The following is a 27,936-nucleotide window of genomic DNA, read 5'->3' on the forward strand; positions in this document are numbered from 1 at the left end:
AAAAAAAAATAATCTCCAGCATCCGTTCTGCTTCCTTCATGGCAAAGGCTCCGCATAGTTCCCTGGGAACAATCCCTTTGCATCACTTGTCACCCCCTCACACCAGCCATCTGAGTATCTTCGTGTCACGTAAATAACAGTCCCCTCTGCGAAGGAGAGTTCTTGTTCCTGCTGCTGAGTATAAGGGTAGAGGGTCACCACTGAAGGCAAAGGGGAAGAGAAGGGGGAAAGGAGGTCAGCAATGAAAAGCAAAAAAGATCACCAATCCCGAAACGCATTTACGGAAGGAAGGGAACCTGGGAATGGCAATTTGGGGATCATCCGGTCAATAGGATACATGTCACCCATGGCATTCACTGAATGGCATAAACAGCAGAGGCTAGGTGCTGTTGAGGATGGCGGGTGGAAAGCAAAAGGCCAGTCCACTGGGAAGTTCTGCCGTGGCCCTGTGCAAATTAACAGGAGCTCCACGAGAAAACTAATCAGATAGATGGATAGGTGTTTCTCAATGGGGCTCACGCATTAGAGCTTCCCAGCAGACCTGTTAGTACAGTCGTACCTCGGAAGTCAAACAGAATCCATTCTGGAAGTCTGTTCGACTTCCGAAACATTTGGAAACCAAAGCGCAGCTTCTGATTGGAAACCGCAGAAGCCCCATCAGACGTTCGGCTTCCAAAAGAACATTCGAAAACCGGAACACTGACTTCCGCTTTACGATTGTTTAGGAGCTGGAATGTTAGACTCCCAAGGCATTCAGGAGCCGAGGTACGACAGTATATACAAGTTGGATTTTAAACCTCAGGGACTCAAATGTCTTTGTACAGCCCCAATATAAAGGTAAAGGTAAAGGACCCCTGACAGTTAAGTCCAGTCACAAACAACTCTGGGGTTGCAGCACTCATCTTGCTTTATTGTCCGTTCACCTTCCCGCCAGAGTGGTACCTATTTATCTACTTGCACTTTGACGTGCTTTCGAACTGCTAGGTTGGCAGGAGCTAGGACCGAGCAACAGGAGCTCACCCTGTCGCAGGGATTCGAACCGCCGACCTTCCGATCGGCAAGCCCTAGGCTCAATGGCTTAGACCACAGCGCCACCCACGTCCCCTATTTAGAAAGCCCCAATATAGGGCTTTCTAAACAGAAATGCAGATTGAAAAGGAACAGAGGAGAAATCCACTGCAGTGGTAAGCAGAGAAGCACAACAGTTGTGCAGAACCGAGAAAATGCAGGCAAATAAAGAGTCTTGCAGAATTGCATAGTCCTCATTGCGGAACAGGGCTGGGCGATATATCAATACATGGTCCAAAACTGGTTTGAAATCCATATTAAGATATCAGTTTCATAGTTTTTGACCTGGCAATATATTACGAATCATGATGTCTGTGCTATGTAAAAAAATCACAATGCGGGGGAAACCCTGAAGCCAGTCAATGCCTCTACACAGTTCCATCCTTATTTCAGACATTGTGATATATCAGTATATCACAATGTTTAGCTGGCGATATATCACAACCAGATATTGCCCAGCCCTACTGCTGACTAGGTCAAAGGCTAGTCAAACACCTGGGATTACAGGTAAGTGTGTGCACAGCAGATGGTTTCAGGTGGTTTAGACCCCCAAGCATATCAGTGCTCATTGTCAGAATGCAAACCGAATGCACTGGTAGCCGACTCCAGGAGTTGTCTTATCTTTAGCAAGGTACCTTTTTCCAGATAGGTGTCAGGGGCCCATGGCAATTTCTCTGGGGGTGGCGGAGGGGGAAGGAGCGGAGGCACCAGCTGCTCCAAATTAGAGGCGTCCAGCGGTGGAGAAGTCATTGGAAAATCAAGGTCTGCAAGGAAACACACACACACGCTACTGACTCTTTCACAAACAAAGAAAACTTAAAAATGTGTTCCTGTGCGCTTGGCCTTCCATGCCTGTTTGCCATAATGGGAAGAGAAGTGCATTGAAACGGCATCATGCTCACTTGGAGAAATATGCTTAGTGAAGTTTAGGTGGGTTCCCACGAGGCAAGACATAGCGATAATGGGAAGAACCTTTTCTTGAACTACATAACTGGGAAACAGGGGCAAAGCAACTGCTTATATACATTCCTGAAAGCCTGGGCCACTCCCACTCCCAGCGCGATTGGCTGCCTAAACTTTGAAGCCGCGAATCACGACTCAAGAGTTCAAGGGCCAATGGCAGAGGCCCAAATCCTGAAATGTTCTTTGACTGGACATCGTGTATCCAATCAGAACACAGGAGCTCAGAATCCTTAGTCCAGGCTCAAGCTCAGGCAAACATAGACCACTGAATACATAACATTTAGCATTTCAGGTCACACCGTGACCAACCAAAGGACTCTGGGAAGCAGAAGAGGGATGCAATCGGACTCCTCTATTCATTTCCCCCGGCAACTACTGCCTCTGCCTGAACTCAGGGTGTCCTGGAAAGTGTACTCAGCTATGTGGGTTCTGAAGCCAATTCCACAGGCCTGCACTTGTGGGGTATATAAAGCCAGGCGTGCAACTACCCCAGCTAATTTTGAGTTCAGTTTTGTTCTGGCTTTGAAAAAGAAGGAGGAGGCAGCCTTACCTGGGGTGACATCGCTGACTGCAAAAGGTGGTGGCGGTGGCAACAGATCTTCTGGAAGAGGAGGAGGAAGAACATCACTTGCCTCTGCCGGTGGAGGAAAAGGCGAGAGCGTAGGCGGTGGAGGTGGTTCAGTAGATGCGATCATACCAGTCTTCTCCATAGCTTCTGTGGGGCTGCAGTGACATTAAAAGGAGGAAGATTTAGGTGAATTTAAGGTACACTGCCCCTGGGCAGGGATTGGGAACCTTTTGGCCTTGTGGATGCTGTCGGACTACAGCTCCCATCATCACTGATCATTGCCCATGCTGGCTGGGGCTGATGGGAGTTGTAGTCCAACAACATCTGGAAGCCCCAGGTCCTTTCCTAGTGGAGGGTCGGCACAGAAGAAGCCTGAGCTGATGATACAAGAAGGAAAGACCATTTCTTGATGCTAGAGAGGGGAGGCTGAGCTAGATGCTTTCACCCTGCTGGGCTCAGGTGGATTTTTACTTTCGTCGCTGCACTGTAGATGTTGCAATGGGGGATGTTTCAAAATGGCACCCCCATCCCAGCAGTCTCAGATGGTTCAGCTGCAGGCTTCCATTGCCTTATGTTGTGGAGCAGGATTAAAAGCGTCATTTTGTGGAGCCCAAACAAAGCTAAGAAGGTCTGAGATGCAAGTCATTTCACCATCTGTTGTCTGGAGCCATGGCTGAGCGGTAGAGCATCGTGCTTTGCACACCAAAGGTCCCTGGTTCAATCCCCAGGCAGGACTCCCAGTTTAAAAACCTAGAAAGCTGCAACCAGCCAGTGTAGACAAATACTAAGCTCGGTGGACCAGTGATGCAGTTAAGTATAAGACAGCTTGCTTGCCTTGGAAGGAAACAAGCTGGTGAGAAGCCCAAATCTGCAGCTGTCCTCCCCTGAGCTGAGAGGAGCAGGTTGGAACAGGAGCTAGGTTCCAAGTTCCCAGCTCTGAACTCCGTAGAACCTGTAGAGATGGAAGGGACACCAAGGGCCATCTAGTCCAACCCCCTGAAATGCAGGAATCCTGCCCACTCCCGTCCCTGTGTGGGCTCAAACCCCAACCTTCTAGTTCACAGCCACACACCGACCAGGGTTAGGGTGCTCACTTGGGCATCACCCAAAAAGAGAGAGAGCATAACATTTGCTAATTTATATGCTTTTAGAGAAACAGTTCGTTTAAAATACTGTGGTACCTCGGGTTAAGTACTTACTTCATTCCGGAGGTCCGTTCTTAACCTGAAACTGTTCTTAACCTGAAGCACCACTTTAGCTAATGGGGCCTCCAGCTGCTGCTGCGCCGCTGCTGCGTGGTTTCTGTTCTCATCCTGAAGCAAAGTTCTTAACCTGAAGCACTATTTATGGGTTAGCGGAGTCTGTAACCTGAAGCGTCTGTAACCTGAAGCGTATGTAACCTGAGGTACCACTGTAGAAAGGCAACAGATCTCGCCGAAGACCCCTTGGAACAGGAACTTATCTTCATTTTCCATAGAAAAGTAGCCACCAGTTTTCTCCCTGAGTTTGTCTTTGCCACCCACACCCTGTCTCCTTTTGTGCTGAAATATAATCTCACAAACGGTACCTCAGTGATGACAAAGATGAAGCAGATGAGGAGGGTTTGCCTTCTGGGACAACTGGTGGCCGTATTGGCTCTGGAATCCGTTGACTTCTCCTAAAAAAACAAAAAAAAGTTTGAGTTGAATGTTTATCTTGATCTTCCTCTCTTATCTACTTTGCTTTGGCTTATGAAGCATGTTGTCCAATCAGTGGACCTCCTTCTCTGCCAGCAGACAGGTTAGGATTGCAGACAAAACCTGGCACACTTTAGATCAGGCTTCCTCAACCTTGGCCCTCCAGATGTTTTGAGACTACAGTTCCCATGATCCCTGACCACTGGTCCTGCTAGCTAGGGGTCATGGGAGTTGTAGGCCAAAAACATCTAGAGGGCTGAGGTCGAGGAAGCCTGCTTTAGATGTTTTGGACTACAAGTCCCATCAGCCCCAGCCGACTGATTGGGGTTGATGGGAGTTGTAATCCAAAACAGCTGGACTGCAAAACACCTAATGGAAAGAGTTTCGGTTCCAGTTGTGTTGGGAAGAGGAGGAAGGCAATAGCGAAGGTGTTATGTACTAAGCTTGGACCCTAGAACAATAGGCAAGTAGGATCCTAGAATGCTACAACTGATTGGCCTGCAGGAAAAGACCAATCAGGCTCCAGGAGGAAATTAATCAGCCTATTAGGCTGGTAAAAGGTACCCCTGCCCGTACGGGCCAGTCGTGTCCGACTCTAGGGTTGTGCTTAAGAGGCCGGGGGCCAGCGATGTCCGGAGACACTTCCAGGTCACGTGGCCAGCGTGACGAAGCTGCTCTGGCAAGCCAGCACCAGCGCAGCACACGGAAATGCCGTTTACCTTCCCGCTATAAAGTGGTACCTATTTATCTACTTGCACTTAAGGGTGCTTTCGAACTGCTAGGTGGGCAGGAGCTGGGACCGAAAGACGGGAGCTCACCCCGCCGCGGGGATTCGAACTGCCGACCATGCGATCGGCAAGCCCTAGGCGCTGAGGTTTTACCCACAGCGCAACCCGCGTCCCTATTAGGCTGGTAGGATCGTAGAATGCAACAACTGATTGGCCTGCAGGAAAAGACTAATCAGGCTCCAGGAGGGAAGCAGAATCAGCCAATGAGACGGGACTCATTGTGTAAATAATGTATATAAAAGACTGAGGTTTGGGGGAGCAATTCAATCACTGTTTTACAAGCTGCAATAAAGAGCATGAAATCACTACAGGACTCTGAGTATATTTCAGAAGGGCAATCTTTGAGAAGAAATCTTGGCTGCGCTAGAAGGCAAACTAGGACTTGATGCCTCTGCTTGATGCAATCTCACCTAAGGCTCCCAGATGACTGCCCTGATGATGTCGCATTTCCTCGCCGGCAGAGAGTCCCTGTTTTGGCCAACTGTGTGCCATGATCCTAAGAGAGAGAGAGACCATAAGGGAAAGAGGTATGTGAAAGAGAGAAAACAAGGCAGTGCTGCTTTTTCAGCAGAGGATTAACCTGTTGTCAGTCACCTTCTCCTTGGCCACTAACTTCGGCGGTAGCTGCAGATTCTGAACCACTTACAAGGACAGTCCCACATAAGGCATGTTAACAGTAGTCAAGGCCGCTTTAGGTTACCAACGCATGCAAAGGCGTAACAATTTGACAGCTGATGCTCGAGCGCTGCTGCAACGTTCTAATCAACAGAGCTAAAGATTTACGTCCGTTCTAAAAGCGTCTCTCCACTGAATTTGAAAAGTGCTCTCGCTGTAGCAAAAGTTCCTCAGGTGTGGAAGCAGCCTCAGTTCGCTGCCTGTGTGTGAACTTTGCTCTGTTGGTGTACATAGGAAGTTGAATTATACTTAGTCAAACCGTTGATCCATCTAGCTCAGTAAAGGACTCCTGGACAGTTGAGTCCAGTCAAAGGCAACTATAGGGTTGCGGCGCTCATCTCACTTTCAGGCTGAGGGAGCCGGCGTTTGTCCACAGACAGTTTTCCAGGTCATGTGGCCAGCATGACTAAACTGCTTCTGGCGCAATGGGACACCGTGACGGAAACCAGAGCGCACGGAAACACCATTTACCTTCCTGCCGCAGCAGTACCTATTTATCTTCTTGCACTGGTTATAAATCTAGCGCTGGTTATAAATCATGGCTAGAAACTATCCCAAGCTGTTGTCTTGCTTCACATCTTGCTGCCCGCCATAAAGGTAAAGGAAAATGACACCTGGACAGTTAAGTCCAGTCAAAGGCGACTATGGGGTTGCGGTGCTCATCTCACTTTCAGGCCGAGGGAGCCAGCGTTTGTCCACTGACAGCTTTCCGGGTCATGTGGCCAGCATGGCTAAACCGCTTCTGGTGCAACGGGACACTGTGACGGAAACCAGAGCGCACGGAAACACCATTTACCTTCCCACTGCAGCGGTATCTATTTATCTACTTGCACTGGTGTGCTTTCGAACTGCTAGGTTGGCAGGAGCTAGGACTGAGCAACAGGAGCTCACTCTGTTGCAGGGATTTGAACCGCCAACCTTCTGATCGGCAAGCACAAGAGGCTCAGTGGCGTAGACCACAGCACCTTCTCCTCAGTATTGTGCACCGACTGCCAGCAGTCAGTCTCCAGATTGTCAAACAGGGATGCTCCCACCCATGTCTGGGGATGCTGGGGATTGAACCCAATACCTTGTGCCTGGGAAGCAGAGGCTGTCCCCCTGAGCTACAGCCCTCGCTTGCCCCATCCTGCAACCGAAGCTCACGTTCCAGGCCTACTTAGGCCTCTCGCTGTCATCTGACATGTGAAATAAAAATGTTAAGGTCTTATATTTTAATAAATGTTCATAAAATGTACCAACCAAGCACGTACATAGATATGTGGACCACATGTCTGGAGCAGCACAGGAAGACCGCCCTGGAACCATTTTGACTCCCAAACTGACCAAATGTTTTCTCTGCAAGGAGGGAGGGGGTGAGGGAACCTTCCTATTGTCTCAGGAATTGGGTAATCACCATCTCAAAGAAATGGCTAGACTACCACATAAGGCATTATCAGATAACCTGGCAGACAGGAAAAACAACAACATTCAAATTTCTGTTGTAGACCACCTTTTCTGTGATGTATGTATGATGTATGGAGGGGTGGTCTTGAGCTCCAGTGCAGGGAATTTAAAATCTCTATATAAGGGCAGGCACACCTGGGTTCTGGGTCCTTCGCCTTTTCTGCATGTGAGGGGAGCACCCTGTTGCAACAGTTCAATAAAGATCAGGCTTACTAGTTGCTTTGCTTCTCAATATTCTCTGGTTGGTGTGGGAGCCAGGGTGGGAGCCAGAAAGCCCTGGCCGAGGTTTGTAGTGCCACCTGGTGTCTTGCTGACCCAGTGACCAGCATGTCTGTGTCTTACAGTGTATTGGGATTGTATTGACCTTAAAAGGAGTTGTGTTTCCTCTGGGCAGTGATGACCCTATATGGTGTGGGTGGGCTTAAGCCTTGGCCAGATGAGGTAACATGAGACCCATGCGGCTGGTGAGAACAAAGGGTAATAAAAACGGACTGGAGAGGGAGAGGATGTGGAATTGAGCTGTCCTCAGTCCAAGGAAATATTGTTGCTTTTCTGCGTCTTTATTTTATACTTAATTAAGCCATTTGGAACAGCTGGACTGTTACAAGTGGTGCCCCGTGTGAGGCTGAATAAAAGAATACGGCTGAGGGTTTTAAAAGAGAAAAAAACAAGCAACTTGAAGCAAGCAGTCTCAGACAGACTGAGAGGATTTTAAAAGACACTGTGAGAGGATTTTCGATCCAAGCAGTGGATATCATCGGCTCATCGCGCCCGGCAAGGGTTTCACAGCGCTGAATTCATCTTTTAAAAAGATCCAGGTGAGACCGATCCCTTTTCTCTTTCTTTTTATATTGATTTTAGAAAAATGGGCAGCTCTTTGACTACTCCCCAACAAAAATTTTTTAAAGACTTAAAATTTCTCCTCTCCTCCAACAAATTGGAAGTCCCTGAGGGTGATTTGATACAGCTCATTCTGGCAATTGAGGAGCATTGTCCCTGGTTTCCTGCAGATGGGACATGGGAATTAAAACATTGGGACAAGATTGGAACACATTTTCATGGACATCCCAGCATTGATGTTAGGATTTTAAATGCATGGTGCAAGGTTCGATATGCTATGGGTTCTTTATCACCAAAAAATATCTCCATGGCTGCATTGCCAATACAACCTTCAGCTTCTTTAATTCAGCCTGCTGTCCTGCCATGTGTTCCAGCCCTTGCTTTGCCTGCAGCCCCAGATCCCAAACCTCCAGACTGCAGTTCCTCACTAGAGGACCCAATCCTGCAAAAATACCATGGTCTGGCTGGAAATGACCCTGCTCTTGCAGCAGCAGCAGCAGAACCAGCTACCCCTTTCCAACGTGCAGTCCTTGCTTGTTCCTTATCTCAGGATACTATGGCATTCCCTGTCATTGTGCCCCCTGCTGGTGCTGCAGCAGGAACACAAGCTCAGCACCAACCTTTTGACTTTAAAATCTTGAAAGAGCTCCAATTGTCAGTTAGGACAAATGGACTGCAAGCTCCTTTTACACAAGCTCTTTTGGAAGCCACATTAGCCCAGCTTTTGGTTCCAGATGACATCAAGCTTTTGGCACGTACAGTTTTACCCCCATCAGCTGGTGTATTATTTGCTCATGAATGGGAAACTGCCTGCCGTGTTTATGCTTCTGCTTTACTGCAACAAATCAGAGGAAATAATCCTAATCTTACCCTCGCAGATGTCATAGATGCTATGATGGGGCGTGGCCCTTTTGCTCAGGCTTCGGTACAAGCCACACTGCTGCAGATCTTATTGAGGGATACTGCTCTTGCTGCTCAACAAGCAATGAGAAAAATCCCGGAACCCACCAGTATTCAATCAAGGTGGGGTTCTATCAGACAGGAACCTAGAGAATCATATTCTTCCTTTATGGACAGGCTGATTACAGCAGTGAGTAGCCAAATTGAAAATCCTGAAGCCAAACAAATAATTATCAAACAATTGGCCTTTGAAAATGCCACTGAGGATTGTAAGGTTGCGTTGCGCCCGATAATACACCTTCCTGCCATTGATACAGCTACAATGCTACGCATTGGTCAGTCTGTAGGTACAGCCACCCACAAGGCTCATTTGCTGGCAGCAGCACTAAATAAAAACCAGCCTGTAGCTATCAATACAGCGTTTCCAGCATGGCAAACCAAGATCACTGATACTTCAGTGTGGGTAGAACAGTGGCCTCCACCAAAAGAAAAAACCGCAGCAATGGCACCATCTCGTTTCTGAACAGCTTATTTCTGAACAATTAACTTTTGGCTACATTGAAACATCTTTATCCCACTGGATCCAGCAGACAGGAACAGTTTGCTTTTACATTGCCAGTATATAACAAATTGCAATCCACCCAGCGATATCAGTGGGTTGTTCTGCCACAACAGCATGTGGAACTCCCCTACACTTTGCCAAAATTTTGTGAATGAAGCATTGAAACCTTTCCGCATGCGCCACCTAGAGGTGCTGAACACAAGCTGCATCTGGCAATATTTGCTACACCATTGTTGCCAACAGGAAATTTATATGCTCAGACGGACAAGAAGAAGACTATCTGCATTATAGAATGGTTACATTTACCTCATACCCCTCCGAAGAACATTTATTCCGTAATTGAATCCACATCAGACATTGTTATCAAAGGACGTTCACGTGCTATAGCTTTGAGCGGTTTTGATGTTGCATCAATTTATTTGCCTTTTTCACAGACTGAACAGCAGCATTTATTGATCACAAATGCTGCCATGCAAATTGTTTTGGCTGATTTTATAGGTCATCATTTTTAATCCTCTAAAGGATGACCGTTTGACAATTTCTGACACAGGTCACTTATGTTTTGACAAACCCTTTATTTCTCACACCTCTCCCCTCTGCACTAACCCTTTTCATGGATGGAACGAAAAATAGGGGGGGGGGTGACATGGGAAGAGGGAGGAAAATGGAAAAGGTTATTTACCTCTCCACAGACTTCTGCCCAGCGAGCAGAGCTAGCGGCTGTGATTCTTGCCTTTCAATCCTTTCCTACTCAACCTTTCAATCTTATTGTGGATACTCAGTATGTATATCGCCTTTTTGCTATTTTACCAATATCTTATATAACTCCTTCCTTGGATTCTGACTTGTTTTCCTTGTTTCTCGCCCTGCAGGCCTTACTTCAGCACAGAGAGTTCCCTTATTATGTTGCACATCTTCGCTCCCACACATCACACCCAGGGTATTTAGCAGAGGGAAATTCAAGAGCAGATTCAGCTCTGAAGAACATTTCTGCCTTTTCTCTCTTTTCTGATCCTATACTATGTCATAACACCTTTCATCTCCCTGCGAAAGCATTGGCTAAGCAGTTTTCTATTCCTTTGGCCCAAGCTAGGGATATTGTGTCCCAATGTGCTTCTTGTTCTAAATCTCAGCTGGCCATCCCCTTTGATGCTGTCAATCCTAGGGGCACGTCTGCATTGGCGTGTTGGCAGATGGATGTCACACACACACCTGTGTTGGCTCCACTCTCCAAGGTTCACCTCACGGTGGACACCCACTCTGGATTCATATGGGCTACGCCCATGAGGGGGGAAACAGCTCGGCATGTCATTCAGCACACTATCCGCTGTTTCTCAGTCATGGGTAAACCTGCGCGCATCAAAACTGATAATGGTCCAGCATATATTTCTAAAACATTTTCAGAATTTTGTATGTTGTGGAATGTGAAATTAACTCATGGTATACCCTTTAACTCCACAGGGCAAGCGATAGTGGAAAGGGCGCACCTGACGTTCAAAACACTATTGCTTAAACAACTTGGCGGCCGAAGCATACCAACAGCAGACATCCCTTCGGCAGTTCACCAGGTTCTTTTTGTGCTTAACCATCTTTTATATCCACATAATAGGACCCATACTCCCGCGGAATTGCATTTTAGGAAGGAGGAGGCACTCCCCCGCCCCTTGGTGGTGTACCGACGCTTGCCTGATCCCGCTTGGCATGGACCTGTCCCGCTGATCACGTGGGGACGAGGGTACGCGGCAGTGGACGTCGAGGACAAGCCTTTGTGGGTTCCAGCTCGATGTGTGCGGCCATGGCGAGTCCCTTCAACTGTGGAAGTGCCTTCCTAACCATTTGCCTTGCCATCCTTTGCTGCACCGTTATACAAGGAAGAGAAGCAGACGACACGGTCCAGTTGAAACCACCATATTTCACCTTATTGGCTGGCGAGCAGCAGTCACCTGAATCCTACACTGGCTGGCAGTATTCACGGCTCAGCCACTCTCGAACTAGAAGAACAGTGTTGTTGAATAAGACTTTTAGGGGTGAAAATTATCATAAGATATGGAGGAATAATATTTTTGTACAAGATATGATTAAGTTTACTAGTTTATTGCATGCTTCTAAATGTTGGTTATGTATGCACATGCCGCCCTTTGCCAGTCATTCAGGCATAATGCTTCATGGTGTGCCTGTTAATGGATCTTTTCAATTTACTAATATCATATCCCCTAAGCAAACTTTTTGGCCTCCAGTACAATTGACCCTCCATGAGCCTGCCCCCATTTGTTTTCAAATTAAGGAGGGGAAAGAATCATGGGGCATATATCCAAACTGTCAATATACATTGAAATTCATGTTTAATAGCTCTTGTTCTCTTACAGGAACATACAGTGACCAATCTCAGTGCTATAGAAGTGACACCAGTGCATGGCTAATAAACTAGAAAGGAAGCCTACCATGCAGCATGGAATCAGAATTCTTATATTCTTGGCTTCCAGATGGAAGTTGGCTTCGACATTTATTGATTATAGTGATTATTATAGTAGTTATTTGCATTATTTTGTGTTGCTATATACAATGTATTCATTCTTTAATTTCTGTATGTACTGCATGGTTCTCCAGTCCACGGCCCGCTTCCGGTGTCAAAAGAGTCGCTTATCACGCTCGACAAAGCCATTGGTACTGATATATATGATTATGCTTAAAATATAAAGAAAGAGGGCATGTGGGAGCCAGGGTGGGAGCCAGAAAGCCCTGGCCGAGGTTTGTAGTGCCACCTGGTGTCTTGCTGACCCAGTGACCAGCATGTCTGTGTCTTACAGTGTATTGGGATTGTATTGACCTTAAAAGGAGTTGTGTTTCCTCTGGGCAGTGATGACCCTATATGGTGTGGGTGGGCTTAAGCCTTGGCCAGATGAGGTAACATGAGACCCTGGCAAGCAGCCATGCGGCTGGTGAGAACAAAGGGTAATAAAAACGGACTGGAGAGGGAGAGGATGTGGAATTGAGCTGTCCTCAGTCCAAGGAAATATTGTTGCTTTTCTGCGTCTTTATTTTATACTTAATTAAGCCATTTGGAACAGCTGGACTGTTACAGGTTGGCCTCTGTTATTTTCTCCTACCGATGGAGAACCTACAACGGACTCTATAAGGGCTCTTGTGTCCCCCATAAGGGAATAAGGGCAGATTTTGTTTATTACACATGTTTCTACCGGGCTTCTGCACCTGTTTTTAGAGGGAGGGAGGGCTTTTCCTTCCCAGTCTTCCAGACTTAGCATCAAAAGGCCAAGCTTGAAAGCCTCCCTTCCACAGGAGCGCACCTTTTCGTGAAACTGGGTCATGCGTCTTGGGGGGCCCCTCAGTCACTGAGCCAAATCTGCGTGCCAACAAAGGGCAGCAGCCAAAGTGGCGCAAGGCCCCTGCTGTGGCAGCAGCCCCAGCTGCGGAGAGAACGCCGCTGGGGAAGCAGACGCCAGTGTGGGAACCGAGAGCCCGGCAAATCTTTGCCTCATCAGTTTCAGGCCCTTGTGGTTGAGATCGGTCTCGATGGCTGGCCGCAGCTGACAGCACAATTCTCCTTTTTCTCTTCACGAGAGAGTGCCCAGCGGGGAAGGAAGAGAGAAGCGCTTAAATTTAACTTGCAGGCGTCCTTATGTAGCTGCAACTTCTCCGTTTGCTGCAGGCTGAATTCAGAATGGTATTATTGCTCCGGGGTGGTGTGGAGAGAAGTGTTTGAGACACGTGAAAGTGTGTGGGTGCTTTGTCATCACCTTTCTTAAATTAAAGAAAGGTCCGTTATTTGGCAATACGGCATTTGGGTCATATCCCCACACCATACGGTTAAAGCAGTAGCGTACCACTTGAAACCGTCATGGCTTCCCCCAAAGGATTCTGGGAAAGACAGTTCATTAAGGATGCTGGGAGTTTTTAGGAGACCCTCCACAATTCCCAGCATTCTGTTTCAGGAAACTTTTAACATTTGACGCACTATTGTATTTTAATACTGTGGTGCCTCGCAAGACGAAATTAATCCGTTCCGCGAGTCTCTTCGTCTTGCAGTTTTTTCGTCTTGCGAAGCACAGCTATTAGCGGCTTAGCGGCTGTTAACGGCTTAGCGGCTATTAGCGGCTGTTAACGGCTTTAAGAAAAAGGAAAGAAACTCGCAAGAACTCGCAAGACGTTTCGTCTTGCGAAGCAAGCCCATAGGGAAATTCGTCTTGCGGAATGACTCAAAAAACGGAAAACCCTTTCGTCTAGCGAGTTTTTCGTCTTGTGAGGCATTCGTCTTGTGGGGCACCACTGTGTTTTGTTGGAAGCTGCCCAGAGTAGGTGGGGAAACCCAGCCAGATGGGCGGGGTATTATTATTATTATTATTATTATTAAGCCATAGCTCTTCAAGTAGGATAAGAGTACTTTGAATGTGTGCTGTGGATGTGACCTGTAATCCTCTTTTAAAAAAGGGATCCCTTTCTTAAAATAAATAGCAGGTGGAAACTCCATTCTAAGACTTGGTTTCTCCTCCTTCAGAAGCTGCCATCTGCATATATATATTTTCTCTTAAAAAAAATTTAATATTTTATTTTGAGCTTAAAAGTCACGTTTTGTCACTCAGCAGTTATATCCAATTCTACCACATTTTTCAATATTTTCTCAGCCATCATGAGGGTTAGAAACTTGTGTTCAGGAAGTCGACGTCATGCAAAACTCACATGAGCCGTGAGTACAGTTACATTAATTAAGTCTCACTGAAAGTGATACTAGTTACTTGCGACTATTCTATCTGCCATTAATTTCGATATAACCTTTTGTGATTAAATTTCTTTGGATTTCGGACGTTGCTTTGTTTTGTTTTGTTTTGTTTTTTGACTACTAAAGATATTGCTGTCTGAGTGCTCTCTTTCTAATCTTTTTTTTTTTTTTTTTTAAGGAAGAAAGCAATTGCTTGGTGGTTCATCAAAAGACGTACATTTTCCACAGAGGAAGTGCTTGGAGACTCACTGTCTGTTACTGAGTTTCGGTCTCTAGATAAGTCATCAAATCTTCTGGGTTAGGCCACAGCACCTCTCGTTTTGAGTCCGAAGCAAACCACACACTGTGCAGCAAGTATTACCACAGCCAGACATATGAATAAAACTAATGATATATTAATTTGCTTGTTTGCTTCCTTCTGCCATTGATGCTGCTCAGTAATTCTAGTGGCGATGTGATCTCCCAGGATGCCCATCTCTGTTGCTCAGAAATTCCCTGACTCTGTGATAAGTCCAGAGAACAACAGCATTATTTTTTTCCTTTTAGTTTTAGGGTTTTTTCCATTATGTTAACAGGAGTGATGGCACATATATTTTCTCCACATTTTGCCTCAGGATATACCAACTGACTTATATGGCTGGTATGCAGATACGAGTGGCACTGTGGTCTAAACCACTGAGCCTCTCTTGAGCTTGCCGATCAGAAGGCTGGCGGTTCGAATCCCCACAACGGAGTGAGCTCCCGTTGCTCTGTCCCAGCTCCTGCCAACCTAGCAGTTTGAAAGCACACCAGTGCAAGTACATAAACAGGTACCGCTACGGTGGGAAGGTAAATGGCCTTTTCGTGCGCTCTGGTTTCCGTCACAGTGTTCTGTTGTGCCAGAAGCGGCTTAGTCATGCTGGCCACATGACCCGGAAAGCTTTCTGTGGACAAGCGCCGGCTCCCTTGGCCTGAAAGCAAGACGAGCACCACAACCCCATAGTCGCCTTTGACTGGACTTAACCGTTCAGGGGTCCTTTCCCTTTACCTTTATGGTAGTCAGCAAGATGTGAAGCAAGACAATGGCTTGGGATAGTTTCTATCCACAATTTAGAACCAGCCCTGGATTTTGGTAGTTCATTATTTTAATTCTCAAGGTATTTAGATACTCTGGTGTTTAGTTATTCTAAATACACACACACAGGGTGTTAAAGCCAGTGTGGTGTGGTAGCTTGTGTGTTGGTCTGGGACCTGGGAAACCAGGGTCCAATCCTCACTGACTGGAAGAGCCAGTCACTGCCTGTCGGGCTAGCCCACCTCACAGGGTTGTTGTGAGAATAAAATGATGAGTGGGTGGAACCACACACATGAGTTCCCTGGAATAAAGGCAGGATAGAAGTGTAATAACAATACAGCAACAACTGTCTTTATCAGATGTATGACCTGAAGTATGCAAAAGGATTTGGTTGTTTGTTGAATTTACATCCTGCCCTTCATCTCAAAGGAGCCATTTATATTCTCTCTGTCAAGACAGGATCTAGCCTGCCCAGTGCTCCTATGATAACAGGCAGAAATTCAATACGTGTGGCTCTCTCTCCCCACCCCTCAAACATTGCATAGCAGTACAAAATTCAGCACCATTTCCCCCAGAAGATTCAACAGCATGTACTCCTTTTCTTCTCTGGATAAGGACCCTTTGGGTGGCACTGTGAGTTAAACCACAGAGTCTAGGACTTGCCGATCAGAAGGTCGGCGGTTCAAATCCCCGCGATGGGGTGAGCTCCCGTTGCTCGGTCCCTGCTCCTGCCAACCTAGCAGTTCGAAAGCGCGTCAAAGTGCAAGTAGATAAGTAGGTACTTCTCTGGCAGGAGTTTCCGTGTGCTGCTCTGGTTCGCCAGAAGTGGCTTAGTCATGCTGGCCACATGACCCGGAAGCCGTACGCCGGCTCCCTCGGCCAATAAAGCGAGATGAGCGCTGCAACCCCAGAGTCAGTCATGACTGGACCTAATGGTTAGGGGTCCCTTTACCTTATGGCTTGTCAGCATGGAAGATGTCTACAGCTAGGGGAGCAAAGGAGCCATGCCCATCTCTCACCTTTATCCCGTGCCCAATATCGTCCAAACTGTTGAAGTTCAGCGGTTTCCTGTAATACGCCTCCAGGGGCTCCACGTGGCTTGGGGGGATGATTTTCTGTTGGTGCGGAAATCTCTTGCAAACAGAAAGAGCCCCGATCTCTCGGCGGGACACTTTCTCCATGTGCATCTCCACCACCTGAGGCAGAAAGACACGGTGAAAGAAGAAGGGCATAGCTGGGTCAGGAACCATTTGCAGGAGCTGGTTTAATTGTATTTCTAGTCAACACACAAACTGGCAGCACCCTACCATTTTGGGGGGGGGACAGGTGGCAAAGCCCACTCCCCAGGGAGGCCATTTTTGGCTCCTCCTCTCCCACAATTGACCCCTCATTGGGCCTCTCTGCTGGTCACGGTATCCTGTATATTTGTGGTGTACACAGTTCTGTCTGATCCCTGCCCTTCAATATCTGTCACCTGAGGCAGCCGCCTCACTCTGTTGAATAGTCCAGCCGGCTTCAGTCATCTGGGTTTTCTACCCTCAAGCACCAAAATATGGGCTTGGAGTGTGGGGTTTGCAGGTATATTCCCCAACATGTCACTGAGGCAGAAGTAATGCATTGTGGTGTATTAATAATGAGCCATCCACACTTCATTCTGCTTTATTAGCTGTTCTACGAAGGTTCGCCAACGTTATTGCATTATGGCCGTCTGGAGGGACACTCTCGGGCAACAAAGAAACAAATACAACCATGAATATTTGTGATATTAAAAAAATGCAGGATTACCGCAGGAAGCCAGAGGGCATGCACCAAATGGATACAAAGCAGTATATCCTTCCCCCCCCCAAAAAAAACCTTTGTAGGTGCAGGCCATCTTGAAAGCAGGATCGCGTATGACCACCCCAATGGCTTCAGGAGCACAAATCTTATGGATGCATAAGAAAAAGGACATTTGGAGACTGTTTGCTGGTAATGCCGCACTGGAAGTACGGCACTGAATTCTCTGCATGATGGCCCCAAGAAGATATGGGGAAAGATTCAGAAGAGGAAGCCAAAGCCATAATGAGGGGAAAACTGAACGAGGGACTTGTCCTGGCCAGAGCTTTGTAAATACTGCAGTTGCATGACTGCACAGCTGTGTACGTGGCCATATACTTAAAGCGAGGGAGGAGACTGAGAGGGGTGTGTGACAGCCATCTTCAAATATCTCAAGGGCTCTCACATGGAAGATGGAGCAAGCTTGTTTTCTCCTGCTCTGGAAGGTAGGGTTCGAACCAATGGATTCAAGTTTGCAAGAAATTATTATTCCTTTATTATTATTTGTTAATTTAGTTTGTATACCGCCATATGCCCACAGGTCTCAGGGCGGTTCACAGATTCCGACTAAACATCGGCCTTCCTTGGAGGTTTATAAGCCAAGGTTGGCTGCTTTAGCTGAGATTCCTGCATTGCAGGGTATTGGGTTATATGACCCTTCAAACTCTACAATTCTACTCCCCTCCCCCCCAAAGAATTCTGGAAACTGTAGTTTACACCAAACTACAGCTCCCAAGATTCTTAGGGGATAGCCATGCACTTTAAATGTATGGGGTGTATGTCTGCAGCATACCACCAGGGCTGCTGGTGGTAAGGAAGTACCCCCACCTCAATGGCACATTTATTCATTCATAAAGAGCGGCAAATAAATTCAGTTTGCATCTCCCAGCCCTTGGTCAGGTTCAGTTGGAAGTTCATTCCCACTGAGTTTGATTAGAATTGTTAGCTTGCGACCACGGGTGCAAGCTGTAAACGAGGGTGCTTCCACTTCAAACTGGACCTCAGACATAAACTCTCTTGCTGTCTTGGCCTCCGCTCTTCCCCAAACAGCGTGTGGCACTTGGCAATGTGAAGATGGACAGCGTGCCTTGCTGTGAAGAAATGCACCAGGCAAGGCAAGCAGATGGAGATGTTGTTTAACAGGCAATTCCCAAGGTGTTTGCGTCAAAATATACTGCGCGAGGGAAAGCCGCGATAAAACTACACAGCAGTTATAAGTGGGCACAGCATGCATTCCTTCCTAAAAGCCCCTTTTGCAGAATGGCTGTGTCTCCATGCTTGATTTCCAGTGACATTTCAGGGGACTTAAGGTGAGGCTTCAAACTAGTTCAGGGGCTGAGCCTTGGTTCAGATTAACCTTTTGCCCTAGTGAAGCAGGACATCCGATCTAAAGCAAGGGTGGCTGTTGCCCGTTAATCTCTTCTTGGCATAAAGCGATGGGGAAAAACTCACTAACCTCTTACAACAACATCCAGAGAGCTATTCATGAGTCTGTTGCAGAAGACAACAGCAGACAGGGCTCTTGCAGAAGACCTGTTTATGGAGCACCTGTCCTTATTTGCAGGGAAATCTGACGACATTGGCTATTTGATGAGCCTTCATTCCTATTTGTTTGCGGGAAGTTTGGATGATCATGAAGTCAAAGAGTGGGTTGTGCCAAACTTTCCACTGCATTTCACCATCCCTATCCTTATTGCCGGGATGCAGGTGGCGCTGTGGGTTAAACCACAGAGCCTAGGACTTGCCAATCAGAAGGTGGTGAGCTCCCATTGCTCGGTCCCAGCTCCTGCCAACCTAGCAGTTCGAAAGCACGTCGTAGTGCAAGTAGATAAATAGGTACTGCTATGGAGGGAAGGTAAATGGCGTTTCCGTGCACTGCTCTGGTTCGCCAGAAGCGGCTTAGTCATGCTGGCCACATGACCCGGAAGCTGTACGCCGGCTCCCTTGGCCAATAAAGCGAGATGAGCGCCGCAACCCCAGAGTTGGTCACGACTGGACCTAATAGTCAGGGGTCCCTTTACCTTTACCTTTCCTTATTGCCGGAAGTCAGATATTTGGGGAGAGCAGGTTTGTTGTGGTCAATTGCACAACATGCAATTTGTTGGGATGTGATTGAATCCCGTCTGAAAACAGCAACAGCCTGGAAGCACCCAGAGGCCTTTAAGGCAAGTGAGGGGCAGAATGCAGATTGGAATCTACCAGTAGATCTCTGGATTATCTTCGGTAGATCAGCAAAGATTTCTGACTCCCAGTTATTCAACAAGAAGGTTACTTTCCCCACCTTAATGAAATGAAGAAATGATAAATGAAGAAAGCTAACCAGCGGTAGACTTTTGTGTGAAAGGCTTGTGAGCCCAGTTGAATTCGGGTGCTAAAAATAGTCTCCTAACTTCACACAGTTCCAAGGGACCTGGTTCTTTAATTGTGAACATTGGAAGCTGCCATTGAATCAGACCATTGGCCCATCAGTCTCAGACACGGTTTTCTCCCAACCCTGCCAGGGTTGAATCCGAGACCTTCCTCATACCAAGCAGATGATCTACCACTGAGCTACAGCCCTTCCCTCAGGGCTGGCCCTGATAGCAGATATAGCAGGTAACCATGGTTATCTTCTTCAGTGGAATTGTTCCCTGTGGATCCTGTCACCCGAGGCACTTGCCTCACCATGGTTACCCAGACCTAGTTGCTGGTAGCAAAGGACCCCCCACCCTATAATGGTTCAAGCTTCAAGAACCCAAAAATGTAGGTCCACCACTGGTCTAAGTCATCTCCTGATGTTCCTCTGTCAACGATGAGATTTGAACCAGGGTTAACCAGCTCACAGCTCACAGCTCATCCCTCTTATTCTCTGTGCTATGCCAACACACTCTGCCTCTCAAAAAGCTCACCCTCCCTTTCCTTGCACTGTTACACAGTATTTGGGGAGCCTATGCACCTCTTGTTCATCAGCACATAATGGTGCATATGCTCAGAAGAAGCTCCCCCTCTGGACAAGAGAGACCTGCAGGCGCAGAGGTGGTAAATGCATGATTGTGGCACGATTTGTGTTCTAGGATCCAGCAGCAGGAAGTGCAGATTATTAAGCAGAAGGCAAACAGTTATCCCTTACCATTCCCCTCCACACCTCCCTCTTGTGCTGAGCTAAAAGTGGACTTCATCAAAGTGTTTGGAGATACCAAACTGGTGACACGACAGAGGTGATTAATCCATTCCACGGATGTTTCCTGATCCATTATGTTTTTATTCTCTGGGAAACAGGAAAGCCGTCAAGCAACAGGAAGAGGAATCCGATGTCCAAGAACATTGTGTATGCCTCCCTATATTCCAGTATGAAGGGAAGGCACAGGGAGGGGGAATCTGGTTTGTAGTCAGGGCTCAGGGGACAAGGCGGGTCTGTCTGCTTTGGGGCTTTTAAACAGTGACACTGCAAAGGAACACACCCAAAAGACTGGGAAACACAGAGCAACTCTGCATGGTCAAGGGGCTGGAGCAACTCCCCTGTTACAAAACAGGTTACAAAATATTCCCCCATTGCAGAGGGCTGGACTGGATGACCCTCGTGGTCCCTTCCAGTTCTTCAATTCTATGGTGGAAAGAATTTGTTTCGCATGCGCTTAGTGGAGCAGCGTGTGTATGCAGTGGCGTAGCGTGGGGGGTGCCAGGGGTGCCGGCCGCACCGGGCGCAACATCTGGGGGGGCGCGAGTCCAGAGGGAAGGGACAAGTTCCTTCCTCCGCCAGGCTCCCCGCCGCCACCGCCAGCCTTGCGCCCTAGCGCGTGCGCGCCCCCCGCCGCCACTGCGGCTGCGCTCCACTCACTGCTCACAGGAGGAGCAGTTGCTGCAGCAGCGCCAACGCCGCCACCGACGCCTGGCCGGGCACGGGCAGCCTCCGCACCCCGCCGCCATCCCCTTGGCCCAGCCACAGGCGGCGGCTGCTTCTGCCGACTGGAAGGGAGGAGAGCTCCGAGGGGCCTTGACGCGCCCTGCCCTCCCCAAAACCCTCCGAGAGGAAGCCGGCGGGCGGGCGAGGGTCTCCCGGTGGAAGGGGGCGCCGCTGGCTCCGGCTCTCAGCACAAGTCTCAGCCGCGGGGGGGGGGGGGCGAGGACGGAGCGCGGCTGGAAGCCCCTGGACCCAGCCGGGAGGAGGAGAGGCACTCGCCAAGCCCGGATCTGGAGCACCTCGGAGCGCGGGCTCCACCTACAGCCCAAGGAGAGGAGGGGGCGGGGAGGCGCCCGAGGGGAGGGGGCTTCGGCTGCCTCGGCCCGCGGGGGCTCCGCAAATAATAAATTTAATAAATTCCTTCTGAGCCTTTGGGGGGGTCCTTGGCTCCTTCGCTCGCCCCCAGCCCCAGTGGCGTAGCGTGGGGGGTGCAGGGGGGGCCGGCCGCACCGGCCGCAACATCTGGGGGGGCGCGCTCGCACTCGAGTGCTAAAATCCATGGGTTAGGGGGCGCAAATTACTTGCCTTGCCCCGGGTGCTGACAACCCACGCTACGCCACTGTGTGTATGGTCCCCCAACTAAAACTGATTTAAACAAAAAAATGAATCTCATCCCCCAGGAAGAAGTTTAAGCAGCCAAAACAAAGGCAAAACAAAGCAGCCAGGGTCCCGATTCCAATCACAGAGGGCTACCAACTAGAAAAACAGGTTCTGGGGCAAATAAAGCCCTCCCAGTGCACCTCTTCATGTTGTCTTCTCACCTGCGCAATGGAGCAGACTTTGGCTTCCACCTGCCGGACTTCAGCCAGCTGCAAGTCCATCGTTTTGAGGATGTCGCTCGCCAGGTTGCTGATTTGGTAAGCCACGCTGGCTAATGACTGGGTTGCAAAAGCCATGGTTTCCTCGAGGGCTTTCCGCTTGTCCTTTGCCTAAGAGGTTTATGAAAACGGAGGGGGAAGAAGGGAGAACTCTGCCATAAATCAGAACAACTGAATCGTGGTTTTTTAATATTTTTTGTTCTGTGTATACTGCAATGTGCTTTTGTTGCTATGGCCGTTGGCTGATGCAAATAAAGTTTCATTCATTCAACATTCAACTGAATCATGCTATAAGTGGCTACGATAGCTCTACCTGCTACACCCAGTATCACATCCTGCACAGTCACAGCCACACTACCCATGTACATAAAGTGCATTTAAAGCTCTTCCAAAGAATCCTGAAAACGGTCATTTGTTAAGTGCGCTGGGAACTGTAGCTCTGGGAGGAGTAAACTGCAGTTCCCAGCAGCGTGGAAGTGCTGTTATATATCTACGAACACAGGAAGCTGCCAAGACAGAGACTCCTGGTCCATCGAGCTCATAGCTCAGTTGGTTAGAGCGTGGTGCTGATGATGCCAAGGTTACAGGTTCAATCCCCGTATGGGACAGCAGCATATTCCTGCATTGCAGGGGGCTGGACTTAGATGATCCTCAGGGTCCCTTCTAAGTCTATGATTCTATTACTATAATATGGACAGCAGTTTCTCCAGGGTTTCAGCCAAGGTTCTTTCCCACCCCTGCCAGATGCCAGGAACTGAAGCTGGGAAGAAAGAAGAGAAATTCAGGGATGTTTATAAGTTGTGTGTCCTTGCTTCTCAATTTGATCCTTTTACGTGGCTTTGTACGTTTTGTGACATTTTATGCATTGGGACTTGCTGGGGTTTTTTTATTATAGTTTAGTACATGGGTAGGCAAACTAAGACCCGGGTCTGGATCTGGCCCAATCAACTCCTAAATCTGGCCCACGGACGGTTCAGGAATCAGCGTGCTTTTACATGAGTAGAATGTGTCCTTTTATTTAAAATGCATCTCTGGGTTATTTGTGGGGCATAGGAATTCATTTCCTCCTCCCCCCCCAAAAAAATATAGTCCGGTCCTCCACAAGGTCTGAGGGACAGTGGACTGGCCCCCTGCTGAAAAGGTTTGCTGACCCCTGGTTTAGTAATTCTTTATTGCAATTGATAAGTGTAAACTGTTTAAATTATTATTTGCTGATATTTAATTTTACTGTCCATATAGTTAAAGCTATGGTTTTCCCAGTAGTGATGTATGGAAGTGAGAGCTGGACCATAAAGAAGGCTGATCGCCGAAGAATTGATGCTTTTGAATTATGGTGCTGGAGGAGACTCTTGAGAGTCCCATGGACTGCAAGAAGATCAAACCTCTCCATTCTGAAGGAAATCAGCCCTGAGTGCTCACTGGAAGGACAGATCCTGAAGCTGAGGCTCCAATACTTTGGCCACCTCATGAGAAGAGTAGACTCCCTGGAAAAGACCCTGATGTTGGGAAAGATGGAGGGCACAAGGAGAAGGGGACGACAGAGGACGAGATGGTTGGACAGTGTTCTCGAAGCTATCAGTTTGAGTTTGACCAAACTGCACTGCGGCAGGCAGTGGAAGACAGGAGTGCCTGGCGTGCTCTGGTCTATGGGGTGACGAAGAGTCGGCCATGACTAAATGACTAAACAACAACAACAACAAATTTTACTGCTTACTATTTATATTCTAAGGGATTATTGAATATTGCTTTATTTGATATAAGTTGTTTATTTTAAAGTTATTGTGATTTTTTGTATTGGATCAGATGACTACGCATGTCATCTTTTGTTGTTTAGTCGTTTAGTCGTGTCCGACTCTTCGTGACCCCATGGACCAGAGCACGCCAGGCACCTCTGTCCTCCACTACCTCCCGCAGTTTGGTCAGACTCATGTTTGTGGCTTCGAGAACACTATCCAACCATCTCATCCTCTGTCGCCCCCTTCTCCTTGTGCCCTCCATCTTTCCCAGCATCAGTGTCTTCTCCAGGGAGTCTTCTCTTCTCATGAGGTGGCCAAAGTACTGGAGCCTCAGCTTCACGATCTGTCCTTCCAGTGAGCACTCAGGGCTGATTTCCTTCAGAATGGATGCGTTTGATCTTCTTGCAGTCCATGGGACTCTCAAGAGTCTTCTCCAGCACCATAATTCAAAAGCATCAATTCTTCGGCGATCAGCCTTCTTTATGGTCCAGCTCTCACTTCCATACATCACTACTGGGAAAACCATGGCTTTAACTATACGGACCTTAGTTGGCAAGGTGACGTCTCTACTTCTCAAGATGCTGTCTAGGCCTGTCATTGCCCTTCTCCCAAGAAGCAGGCGTCTTTTAATTTCGTGGCTGCTGTCACCATCTGCAGTGATCATGGAGCCCAAGAAAGTAAAATCTCTCACTGCCTCCATTTCTTCCCCTTCTATTTGCCAGGAGGTGATGGGACCAGTGGCCATGATCTTCGTTTTTTTGATGTTGAGCCTCAGACCATATTTTGCGCTCTCCTCTTTCACCCTCATTAAAAGGTTCTTTAATTCCTCCTCACTTTCTGCCATCAAGGTTGTGTCATCTGCAGATGCAGATGTCATCTTTACTGTCTGATTTGTTGTTTCTTTAGCTTGCAAACTGCCTTGTGCAAGGTTGCCGTATTCTGAAAAGCAAAAAAGAGGACGCTTTGACGGCCATTCAAAGCAAATACCGTATTGGCCCGAATATAAGCCGCACCCGTATATAAGCCACACTTTTAAAATTCATTGGGGGGGAGAGAGAGAAAATACCTGAATATAAGGCGCTCCCTTAAAATTCTGCGGGCACTCACACCCATTCCGTTTTATCGTGTGTCTGTTTCAGCAGCGATATCGCAAAACCCAATTTTTGTAAGGTCGCGAATTTAAACCACACTTTAACTTTTCATGGTCAGAATTGGGGGGTGGGGGGTGGGAGCGAAGCTTCATATTCAGGCCAATACGGTAAATGCAATTTGTCCCCAATTTCACCCCCGAAAAGGAGGACGCGTCCTGGAAAAAGAGAACACATGGCAACCCCTTGTGTTTAGCAATATTGAAAGGCGATATGCAAATCAAAAGTGAACTGAAAGTGAAAACGAGCTGCAAGGAACCTCCACCCCAGTAATAAGAACAATATGGACCTATTTTCAATGCCATCACATTACTGCTTTCTGTACGGACAGTGGTCTGAATGTCATGGGGGAACAAATCCGGGTGAGTAGGCCTTGATGTTTGAGAAACTGTCTGGATATAATAATCTTCTGGCCAGAGCCGGATTTAGGTTTGATGAGGCCCCTAAGCCACTGAAGGTAATGGGGCCCTTTATATGTCTAGCTGTCCTTTGTCAACAACAAATTGCCGCTGTTTTTTGTGTTGAACATATGCTATGTGGTAATTTACAGACCTAATAGGTATCTAAAGCCATTTGCACATAACAAAATATGTATTTTATCAAAGTAATTGTTGAACTGAAATACAATTAAGAAGAAGTATATTAATAATGAAATACAATGTTGTAGGGGTTGTTTTTAAAAGTCTGGAACGGATTAATCCATTTTGCATTACTTTCAGTGGGAAGGCGTGCCTTGGTTTTGGAACGCTTTGGTTTTGGAACGGACTTCCGGAACAGATTACGTTTGAGAACCAAGGTACCACTGTATATAGAAATGGGCAAACCAGTGATATTTTAGGGAGCAGGCTAGCAGGCGGGGCCCATTACTTACATCACAGGAGCCTACACAACACACAAAAATTGTTGCTGTATGTAGGTTTTATTTGTTTCTTATCTTATATTTTGGAAATGTACATCCAGGTTTGTTTTTTCCTTTAATTATTTTTTTTGGGGGGCCAACAGAGTAGGGTGCTAAGCTATAGCTTGTATAGCTTATATGTAAATCCAGCACTACTTGTGGCTAATTCCAGCGAGGCTAGGTCAACATTCATTGCCTCTAAAGGCAGAGCAGGATGGTGGCATCTCTGCGTAAACTCAAGAGTTCTCCGAGCCAAATGGTCTCTCTCAGGGATAAGGCGCTCCTACCTCGCAGGAGGTAGACAGCATTTAAGATGTCTCTTAAAAAGTAGAGACATCACCTTGCCAACAAAGGTCTGTATAGTAAAAGCTATGGTTTTCCCAGCAGTGATGTATGGAAGTGAAAGCTGGACCATAAAGAAGGCTGATCGCCGAAGAATTTATGTTTTTGAATTATGGTGCTGGAGGAGACTCTTGAGAGTCCCATGGACTGCAAGATGATCAAACCTATCCATTCTGAAGGAAATCAGCCCTGAGTGCTCACTGGAAGGACAGATCCTGAAGCTGAGGCTCCAATACTTTGGCCACCTCATGAGAAGAGAAGACTCCCTGGAAAAGACCCTGATGTTGGGAAAGATGGAGGGCACAAGGAGAAGGGGATGACAGAGGATGAGATGGTTGGACAGTGTTCTCGAAGCTACAAGCCTGAGTTTGACCAAACTGCGGGAGGCAGTGGAAGACAGGAGGGCCTGGCATGCTCTGGTCCATGGGGTCACGAAGAGTCGGACACGACTAAATGACTAAACAACAACAACAACCTCGCAGGATCTTCACAGAGACTTCTGGGAGGGCAGGGCAGTGTGAGAGAACCCCAATTCTTCCAGCAGCCAACTCCCCTAAAGGGTGTTCTTCAACATCCATCCTCTGCAACATTGCCAGGAACTCCAGTGACCACACTGTGCGTGGCTCTTAACACTGCAGTGCCAGCATGCCAAGCAACTCCTGAAACTTTGCTGCCCTGGGCAGCTTGCTAATTATTATTATTATTATTATTATTATTATTATTATTATTATTATTTATTTATACCCCGCCCTTCCCGGTTCAAAAACCGGGCTCAGGGCGGCTAACAACAAATTTAAAAGACTTAATTATAAAAGCAGCATAAAATACAGTATAAAAACATGAACAACAATAAAATTAAAAAATCAATTTAGGGGAAATAAGCATTAGATAATCCCCAGGGCTAGCTGGCTGAATTGGTCCTACTTGGGCCAGCGAGGAGACCAGGGAAGAATTAGCTGTGGGGTCTCAGAGCGGGTGATCTTCATAAAAGGAGAGGGGGAGAGAAGGGAAGGGAAGGGAAATAAAAGATCAGGCTGAATTCCAGGAGGAATAGCTCTGTCTTACAGGCCCCACGGAAGGAGGTTAAATCCTGAAGGGCCCTAGTCTCATGGGACAGAGCATTCCACCAGGTCGGAGCCATCACTGAAAAGGCCCTGGAGGAGGGTAGCCTGACTTCCTTAGGGCCCAGGACCTCTAAACTATGGTTGTTCATGGACCTTAAGGTCCTCTGCGGGGCATAGCAGGAGAGGCGGTCCTGTAGATACGAGGGACCTAAGCCACAAAGGGCTATAAAGTTCAAGACCAGCACCTTGAACCTGACCCTATACTCCACCGGGAGCCAGTGCCAAGTCTGCCCGCCTGGCAGGGCCAGCCCCTGAGGCAATGCCCTCTTGCCACTCACCTCTTCATAGTTGCTCTCGCAGTAATCTGCCACTTTGAGAAGGTTGCTGTAGTTGTCCTTCAGGGTTCCCCTGGCGCTGGGGATGGCGTTCTGCATCAGCTGCTGCAACTCAGACATATCGCGGCTCCCCACTTCCTTCTCTGAGCGCACGGTCTCAGCAGCAGACAGGTTTTGAACCTCGCAGCTCGGCTGGTGGACTCTTTTTGTACTTGAGTTGCCTCCCATGGGCAGAGCTGATCCCTCCCCCTCAGCCTTCTGTCCCAGATGTCGTCTTGCTGACACCCTGAAATTTATTGCTGCCCTCGCCCAGAAAGCGTGTGTGTGGATTCCTGTACGACACCCTCTCTGGCCTCCGCCTCTGTAAGCGCAGACACCTCCATTCTGCACAAGAGTCTTGAAAAACCGCTCGCATGCCCAGAACAAGGGTCATGAGAATTAACAGAGGAAATCTGGGGAGTAGCAGAGGCGGAGGACCTGTGAAGAGAGGAAACCATTATTTTTAGAACCATTTTGCTTGGCTGATTGCAGAGATCTTGGGAGCAGAGGGTTGGCTTTTATTACTAAT

At 47.7% G+C, this 27,936-nt stretch overlaps 1 protein-coding gene across 1 annotated transcript; it reads right to left on the reverse strand.

Annotated features, from left to right (window-relative positions):
• ABI3 (ABI family member 3) lies at positions 1 to 27,890 on the reverse strand. The gene is made up of 8 exons (XM_053363435.1): positions 27,372 to 27,890; positions 21,789 to 21,956; positions 16,292 to 16,468; positions 5,474 to 5,559; positions 4,167 to 4,256; positions 2,582 to 2,754; positions 1,704 to 1,832; positions 1 to 200 (listed from the first exon to the last, which is right to left on the reverse strand). Exons 1-8 carry the CDS (start codon positions 27,594 to 27,596, stop codon positions 37 to 39), a joined length of 1,212 nt encoding a protein of 403 aa, XP_053219410.1. The 5' UTR covers positions 27,597 to 27,890; the 3' UTR covers positions 1 to 36.
• Between the last annotated feature and the right edge of the window lie 46 nt (positions 27,891 to 27,936).

This window comes from Podarcis raffonei, chromosome 13 (genome assembly GCF_027172205.1).
Source record: "Podarcis raffonei isolate rPodRaf1 chromosome 13, rPodRaf1.pri, whole genome shotgun sequence".
NCBI lineage: Eukaryota > Metazoa > Chordata > Lepidosauria > Squamata > Lacertidae > Podarcis > Podarcis raffonei.

Bases quoted from the DNA above. Each gene is read 5' to 3' on its own strand.
- ABI3 (XM_053363435.1), bottom strand. From the start codon at position 27,596: ATGGGAGGCAACTCAAGTACAAAAAGAGTCCACCAGCCGAGCTGCGAG. The intron at 16,469-21,788 runs GTGAGAAGACAA...TTTCTGCCTCAG, and splicing joins AAGTCTGCTCCATTGCGCAG to GTGGTGGAGATGCACATGGA. The intron at 2,755-4,166 runs GTACCGTTTGTG...ATGTCACTGCAG, and splicing joins TCATCTTTGTCATCACTGAG to CCCCACAGAAGCTATGGAGA.